Source organism: Gadus morhua, chromosome 10 (assembly GCF_902167405.1).
Source record: "Gadus morhua chromosome 10, gadMor3.0, whole genome shotgun sequence".
NCBI lineage: Eukaryota > Metazoa > Chordata > Actinopteri > Gadiformes > Gadidae > Gadus > Gadus morhua.
This window is the reverse complement of record NC_044057.1, coordinates 13,343,317-13,351,538: the sequence shown is the minus strand read 5'-3', so window position 1 is coordinate 13,351,538 and position 8,222 is coordinate 13,343,317. Positions and strand designations below refer to the sequence as shown.

Genomic DNA, 8,222 nt, shown 5'->3' with positions numbered 1-8,222 from the left:
GAGAGAGAGAGAGAGAGAGAGAGAGAGAGAGAGAGAGAGAGAGAGAGAGAGAGAGAGAGAGAGAGGGATGGTCTCTCGGTGTTGATCTCTCAAATGACTGAACATTCGTTTTTAATAAACTCTAAATATTAATTTTTAATAAACTCTGAATATGTTCTTGATTGCTCCTTTATGATCCATGACCTCTACTGAAGACAGAGGTACGGAATATAATAGATGATCTTAGCCCCTCCTCTAGAGAAATACCTACAACACATGTCCTCTTTATTTCTATATGAGCTTGGCACTCTGAACATGTATGGAGAGGAACACTGATAATTCAAACCGCTTCCTCATGCTGTTTGGATTGAGTGAGGAAACGAAGGATCCATCCAGACAGAAAACACAGTAAGAGATTAGTCACTTTTATTTTGAAAGTGTTCCGAAATAAACCAGTTAGCACACATTCAATATTAAAGGTTGTGGAGCAGAGATGGTCTCATGAACTCTTCTCTGCCTCAGCCTTTATGGCCGTTTGATCAACAAATGTTTTCTCTAAAACCTCATTTGCTTGTTTGAGCTTTTGAAATACAAAGAAATATGAAAGAAATTAAACAAAATAGGTGTAATTTAGATTGATCAAAAAACGATTATAATAACTTAAAAATTATAAATACAAAGGGCAGTTTTTTGTGTTTCGACTTTTTATATAAAATATAGTTGTATATAGATGTATATTTATATATTATTGTTTATATATATGACTGATATTCCAAATGGTTAACATCAAATGGAAATGTAAGTTTAGAATCGAGGAAAATGCATTATTCTGCAGCTTCAACATGCGACTAGTGCTCGATCAATATCCCATCAACTCAATCTATGTCGGAAAAACTCAATCAATAACCAATCACCGTGATCGGTAACCGATCAACGTTATCGGTAACCGATCAACACGATCAATAACCAATTGCGTTACTCGGTTAGCGATCTTGTTGATCGGTCTCCGATCGCGGTGATTGGTTAGTGATAGTGTTGATCGGTTAGCGATTGCATTGATCGCTAACCGATCAACACGATCAATAACAGTTCAATCAATAACAGGCTCTTGGAATATCACGGCCTCCCATCAACATCTACTTACAAAAGTTATAGAATGTATCATATACAGTCACTGTGTACAGTGAGACATAAGAATATTAACTACCACTACCATTTGGCACTCATACTTATTTGGCACGCTAACCCTGGTTTAACTAACCTGGTCCAACTAACCTGGTTAACTAAACTGGCCACCTAACCTGGATCACCTCTCTGAACATGAAATCTGGTCTTTATTTGTGAAAAAGTCTTTTGTATGCTTTTTTTGCATGGTGTGTAAACTGGGAAGAGTTCCGCTTTAAGTCCAAAACACAAAGAGCGAGATAATCGAAGCAAACTAATCCACAAAAGTTGAACAGAATTTGCGGCACCAAGTCTAACAAGCAAAACAAATAAGGCTTGACGTTTTAAAAGATCAAGCATCGACAAATATTTCATATCAACACCAAATATCAAAGAAAAAGATACACAGGATCTTTTTTGAATTGTAATAAATTACATGATAATAACATTTAAATCCATAAACAACATATTTGGCTTTAAAAAAGATGAAACTGAAAGCAGTTTGTCACATTGAGATGTTGCTACCCAACCCACACAGAAGCACATTAGTCTACCGCTCTTGTGAAAAAAATAGTGTTTTTAAATTGGTATTTTTTTTTATATTTTCTTAAAAAAAAAGACTATTTCACATCTCGATGAAGATGGTGTCGAATGTGCTTGAAAATCCTACGCAGATTCAACATCTTTAGGAACATACACACACACACACACACACACACACACACACACACACACACACACACACACACACACACACACACACACAAACACACACAAACTGATGCTCATTCTTCCAGCAGCAGCAGTTGCTGTCAATCAAGGTTTCTGTGTCCGTCAGGAGAAACTCAATCCCAGAGAGAAACCTTTGTTGTTCTGGGACGCGTCCCCCCACAGGGGGGGGGGAGGGGCTCCCGCCTCACGGGGGCCAGAGGACGTTCCATCAGCCAGACATAAAACCGGAGACGACCGGAGATGACCGGAATGAACCGGAGACCACCGGCAGAATGGGGAGGAAAGAAGAGTCGGAGGCGCGTGATTGGAGCGTTGTAAGGCACTCAGAGGATCACGATAGGTCGGTCAGGCTGACGTTCAGACCCATCTCGGGGCGGGCGTACGGGGCGCAGTGGGCGGCTTTGGGGAACTCGGGGGTCACCACTCGGCCGTTCTCCCCCGTGCTGCCGGTGATGGACAACCGCGCCTTGTTCCTCATCGCATCGCCCAAGGTCATCTGGACCGGGCAGAGGGCGTGGCCAACACACACGGACACACACACAAGCACACATGGACACAAACACACGCACACAGGGAAGCACACGTACAGGCACACGCACACACACACCCACACCCACACACAGCCACACACACGTGCACGCGGACACGCACACACACAGGCACGGACACACCACACGCACACAAACGCGCACACACGGAGAACACATGAACACACGAGGAACAGGTTAGTGACAGGATCGGCCGTCCTTCAAATGTAAGAATTGTAAGAATGTTTAAAAGGTGAGGATGTGGCGCGAACCAAACATGATCTCCATGGTAACGGGATGCAGGGTGGAGGAGGTGATGGTCAGAGGACAGAGGTCGTGACAGGCATGGCCCACAGTCATACATGGAGACGGCATGGAGGAGAGGGGATGTGAGGACAAAACACTGTGGATCAGTTCACCAAATTATAAGATCAGTCGCTACCCTGGCCAACCTCACACCTCACGGATGGAGAGGGATGCCAAAAACGCGTGCATTAGAGGGAGTCATGAAACCTCGTCTCCTACCCCCTAAATTTTTACACTTTCGATCCCATAAACGTTGTAACCTTCCTTATATGTGGCAAAATTCTGTGAATTCTGCGAGGAAGTTGGGTTAATAGTCTGTGCGTTCTTTGCCACCTTCATTCGCGCGGCCTCGGCCCGGGACTTGTAACAGAACTCAATCAGGGCCACCAGCATGGCGAGGCCCAGCCCCCCCACCAGGATGTAGAAGACCCCCGCCACGTTGCTCAGGCTGAGTGCGCTGGTCTTCTCCTGGGGACAGAAGGCGGAGTCAGGGCGCGCCGCGGTGCACAGGGACATACAGTATCATATGAGGCACACGCACACACACACAGACACACACAGAGGCACAGGGATGCACGTTCACTATGGGTACAGCGGCGTGTGTGTGTGGACAGACGCGGGACGTGAACATACGACAGGACTCAGTGTGTGTGGTGGGGGGGGGGGGGGGGGGGGGGGGGGGGTGGGGGGGGCTTCTCTGGAGCAGTGATCAATACCCTCGTTAATCAGGGGGGATAAATTATTGGGGAGTAAGTACAGCTGGGACCGGACGGGGGGGCGCACCGCCTAGCAGTGGGCGTGTGTGTGTGTGTTTGTGTGTGTGTGTGTGTGCAGTGTGTGTGTGTGTGAGTGTATGTGTGTCTATGCGGCTCTATGTGACCAGCGGACCATTTAAAGGGGGGGCGAGACATCAGGGAGGAGGAGGGGGGCTGAACCAATCAGGAGACAGAAACAGGTCAACATAACGAACACGGAAATAGAGAAGCGATGAAGACGGCGTTACCACGGTGATAAAGTCTATTAATCTGATCCAGGACCAGTGACAACACCGTGACACACACCAGATATAGATATATAGATATATGGACATTAACGTGATCGTTTACAATATAATATACGAAAACACGGTAACCATATAATACATATATGAACAGACATTTCTTTTTTTAACAGACATTTCTTTTTTATTGACAAATGTGTCTGGGTTTAAGTGTATCGTTATTTGATGTGCTACAGCCGTCCTATAATCTTAAGATGTATCAGTTCTCAATATATCTCTTATTGTTTTATCTGTCATCAATGCATCTCTTATTGTTCTATCTGTTGTCAATATATCTCGTGCAACCAGTTCCCTGGAGTTGACTGTGTCGACTGCACGGTGTTGTGTGTCGGTACAATCTGTGTTTTAAAACGTCTCAAACAAACTATACACAAAACACGACAACACACACAAGGCACGACACACAATAAGACACAAACAAGGTACGACACACACTACTCACACAACAAGACACACACAAGGTACGACGCACACTACTCACACAAAAAGACACAAACAAGGTACGACGCACACACAAAAAGACACAAACAAGGTACGACACACACTACTCACACAACAAGACACACAATAGGTACGACACATGAGGACAACAGAAGAGGGTCAACATGGTTGGACGCCCTTTAGAGGATTCAGCCAATCACTGATCCTGTATTCTAGAGATGGTCGGGACTCAGCCAATCACTGATCCTGTATTCTAGAGATGGTCGGGATTCAGCCAATCACTGATCCTGTATTCAGAGGAAGTCAGAGCCTTTAACTACGCGCCCCCAATCATCCAATCACCAGTTCCACACCGCAGCTTCTTTGTAAGAAGGAAGCTCCTGGATTTAGTATACTTTTAGAGTTAGGGTGCTGAAAAGGAGATCATTAAGGTGCACATTTCATGGGTGACATGGCATGCATTAGGGTCTGTGAGCTGGTACATGTTGGGTCATTAGTAGCTCCGCAGGCATGTGTCTCATGCTTTGTGATGACGGTCTTGGGTTGTAATGGTGTGTTTGCCACATCCACTGACCTTACTTCCTGAGTCCTTGGCTCCGCATTCCCCCTTATCGTACCACCATTTGTTTTTCAGCTTGTCTAAGACTCCTTGCTCACTGAGTTTCAATACCGCAAGGTTTACAGGCGTTCTTCAGTGGAACATAACATAAATAACATTATCAATGTTATTTTATGTTATTATTACATTTACACTTGCTTTGCTTTGATATCTATCTCTCTCATCCTATCTCGAGTCTGACTTTCACATCTTTCTGTCGTCATGGCGATGGACCTCAACGCTCCATTTGGCCTAGGCAAACGCGGGTTTTGCGGAGCCAAATGTGCATCAACGTATCGCCGCAAGTAGGCAGCGGGCGGGGCGGGGGTTGGCATGGAGACAGCCGTGGAGGGGCCAATGGGGTGGGGGGGGGGGTCTATGTGTAGCTGTGGTAACCGGGTGGCGGTTGGGCGCGCCCCCCTGAGCCAGGGGGGTGAAGGGGGGCGCGGTGGTGGGGGTGGGGCCGCCTGCTGCCTACTTGTGGAGTTGGGAGTGAGTTACCATCGCTCACTGGGGCTGACCTTGGAATCGCCACCACCGCTGCCGCATTCTCCTTTGTCGTACCACCATTTGTTTTTCAATTTGTCCAACAGGCCCTGCTCGTTCAGTTTTAACACTGCGAGGTTAACGGCGTTTCTTGAAACAATAGAACATAGCTTGTAAGACAGCGTCACTTAGCAATCCGGCCAATGTCTCTGTTTGTGTTTAAGCTAGGGGCTCCCCTGCCGAGCTACAGGGGGAGGCTTGGAGGCTGGCTATCTACAGCGGTGGAACACATTAATAACACTGTCCTCACTACAAGAGAGATAGCACAACAGCAGTCATGAAACAGTGGTTAGAGCTCAGTAGATACAGCATGCCACGTCACACATCATTCATCCTAAATGTTAGCTCTCTAAGCACTTAGCGTAGTCCTCTCTAAGATAGACAATGTTTAACAAATTAGCATCTCAACTCATCGTATAGAAACCCAAGCAGTGCCACAATGAGTCTAGGAAGATATTTTGGTATGAAAAGGTCAAATTCATGTCTGCAAAGCAGATTCTATGTCATCGATTCTTTAACAAGAGTCGTGTACTGAAAGGGTTTCACAAAACACATTGGCAAGCAAACTCTTAACAGAACATTGCTATCTAACAGGTCTATACAGGTGATGCAGTCGAAACAACAGTCTACTCAGTCACTCATCAGGTTAACAGGTTAGACACACGATGCAGAGGTTAGTTGGCTGGAGATACACTGGGACCTAGGATAGCAATAGAATGACTAGTGATCAGTTCAAATCAGGAAGGCAAAATGTTCTTACATATAGAATGATTAATTCCAATTGAGGATGATAATTCTCATTATATATATTCCATAATATAATATTTCATAATAAATTACATTTAAAAATATTAATAAAAAATATATTTTTGCAATTTATCGACTTACAATAAATTGCAAGGGCTTTAATCTACTCTGGTAAGACTGGTTACCTTGGCTCTATACAAACCACATTATCTAGGTGGCTCAGGGCCTTAGCTAGGGCACATCAGGGTAGGTGGGATACTATAACAATATGGGGCACATTGTTATACTACTCCACCCACCTTAATGAAGATCCTTTGGGCGTAGCGATTCCGTAGCCCTTGGAGTCCAGGTTGCCTCCGACCTTCATGGTGTCACAGGGCTTCCTCTGCTCGATGTACTCGTTCATGGTGGACTCCAGCAGGTAGGCGTACTTCCCCTTGGATTTGCGGACCCTGACCACGCCCTCGGCCGTGGTCTTCACGAACACCGAGGGCTCGGCGCTGCGCATGTACGTCCACATCTTGTCAAACAGGGCGATCTTGGAGCGCTGTAGGGGGGAGAGGGAGGAGGTGAGCTACACAGGGCGGCTGAATGAGGGTTTAGGGTGGAGGACTGGATGTAAAGGTCTGGAAGGGTTGGTTTGGAGGTGAGGCAGGAGGTCTGGTAGGTCTGGAGGTGGAGCTTTTTAGGTGTGTGTTTGGTAGGTTTGCAGTGAGTTGGAGGAAGAGGTCTGGTAGGTCTGGAGGTGGAGGTTTGGAGGTGAAGGTGGAGGAGGAGGTCTGGTAGGTCTGGAGGTGGAGGTTTGGAGGTGAAGGTGGAGGAAGAGGTCTGGTAGGTCTGGAGGTGGAGGTTTGGAGGTGAAGGTGGAGGAAGAGGTCTGGTAGGTCTGGAGGTGGAGGTTTGGAGGTGAAGGTGGAGGAGGAGGTCTGGTAGGTCTGGAGGTGGAGGTTTGGAGGTGAAGGTGGAGGAGGAGGTCTGGTAGGTCTTGAGGTTAGGTGGAGGTCTTGTGGTGGAAGTCTTGGGGTCGAGGTCCGGAGGTATGATTATGAAGAGAAACCCTACCCTGAAGAACTCCTTGGTGGAACCAGAGTCCAGCGTCCCGTAGGCGATCTCCGTCTGCTTGGCCAGGTCCTCGGCGCTCTCGATGGGCGACACCATCCGCTCCACCGTGAGGAAGGCGGCCAGGTTGGCCGTGTAGGAGGAGATGATGATGAGGGTGAAGAACCACCAGACGCCCCCCACAATGCGGCCGGACAGAGACCTGGGGGGAGGGGAGACGGAACACACATGACAACACGGATGGAAGAGAGAGCCAAGGAACATTCACTTCGCAACGAAACGACAAGGTGATTCTGTAGTTAGGTCAAAAGCTGGTCGAGAGGAATGAGGTCCAGCTAACTGGGGAGTTAAGGTCACGTCACCCGGAGGCTATGGGGGAGATAAGGTCTGGTCACCAGGAAGTTATTGGGAGTTAAGGTCTGGTCACCAAGAGGTCCAGGCCATGGGGGAGGTCAGAGGCGGTCTGGAGGCTGGTACCTGGGGGAGGTTAGAGGCGGTCTGGAGGCTGGTACCTGGGGGAGGTTAGAGGCGGTTTTGGAGGCCCGTACCTGGGGGAGATGTCGCAGCCTTGTCTCATGAAGGCGCCGAGCGAGAACCAGAGGCTGTTGAAGATGCCGAACTCGTTGGTGGACTCGTTGGTCTGGATCTGGCCGTCCTCGTACTCCTCGGTGTGCCACTCGTAGGGGCTGAAGCGGCTGACCAGGAACAACACAACGCTGACCCCGATGTAGGCGAACACGATGCACATCCAGATCTCGTAGGCCAGCGGGTCCAGGAAGGAGAACACGCCGGGTTTGGACTTCTGAGGCTTCTTGATCATGATGGAGATGCCCAGCGACATGAAGGGCTTGGAGAAGTCGATCACCTCCTCGCGCACCAGGGTGATGGTCAGGGGAGCCACCGCGATGTCCGCTTTCTGCCAACACAAGTCAGAGGTTCAGTGGTCAGAGTCTCCTCGTTATCAAGAGGCAGATCACAGGTCAGTCCTGGCTACTTTGAGACCATATTGGACCATCAGATGGTCCTTCATGATGCCCAGCTGGGATCTTGGACCGGAGTCTCG

At 47.9% G+C, this 8,222-nt stretch overlaps 1 protein-coding gene across 7 annotated transcripts in view; it reads right to left on the bottom strand.

The window, feature by feature from the left end:
- Positions 1 to 388: 388 nt before the first annotated feature.
- gria2b (glutamate receptor, ionotropic, AMPA 2b) overlaps positions 389 to 8,222 on the bottom strand; it is a 35,706-nt gene continuing 27,872 nt past the window's right edge. The window contains exons 11-16 of one of the 7 annotated variants that reach the window (XR_003978326.1): positions 7,708 to 8,075; positions 7,163 to 7,361; positions 6,400 to 6,647; positions 5,329 to 5,443; positions 2,675 to 3,176; positions 389 to 2,371 (exon numbers count right to left, since the gene is read on the bottom strand). Coding sequence is in view for 5 of the 7 variants with exons in the window: in XM_030368655.1 (XP_030224515.1) it covers positions 2,207 to 2,371; positions 2,961 to 3,176; positions 5,329 to 5,443; positions 6,400 to 6,647; positions 7,163 to 7,361; positions 7,708 to 8,075 (1,311 nt within the window). In the remaining 2 variants the exon portion in view is untranslated. Of the gene's footprint in view, positions 3,177 to 4,783; positions 4,899 to 5,328; positions 5,444 to 6,399; positions 6,648 to 7,162; positions 7,362 to 7,707; positions 8,076 to 8,222 lie in introns of all 7 variants that reach the window. The other 6 variants (XM_030368655.1, XM_030368650.1, XM_030368651.1 and 3 more) reach the window with 6 other exon arrangements.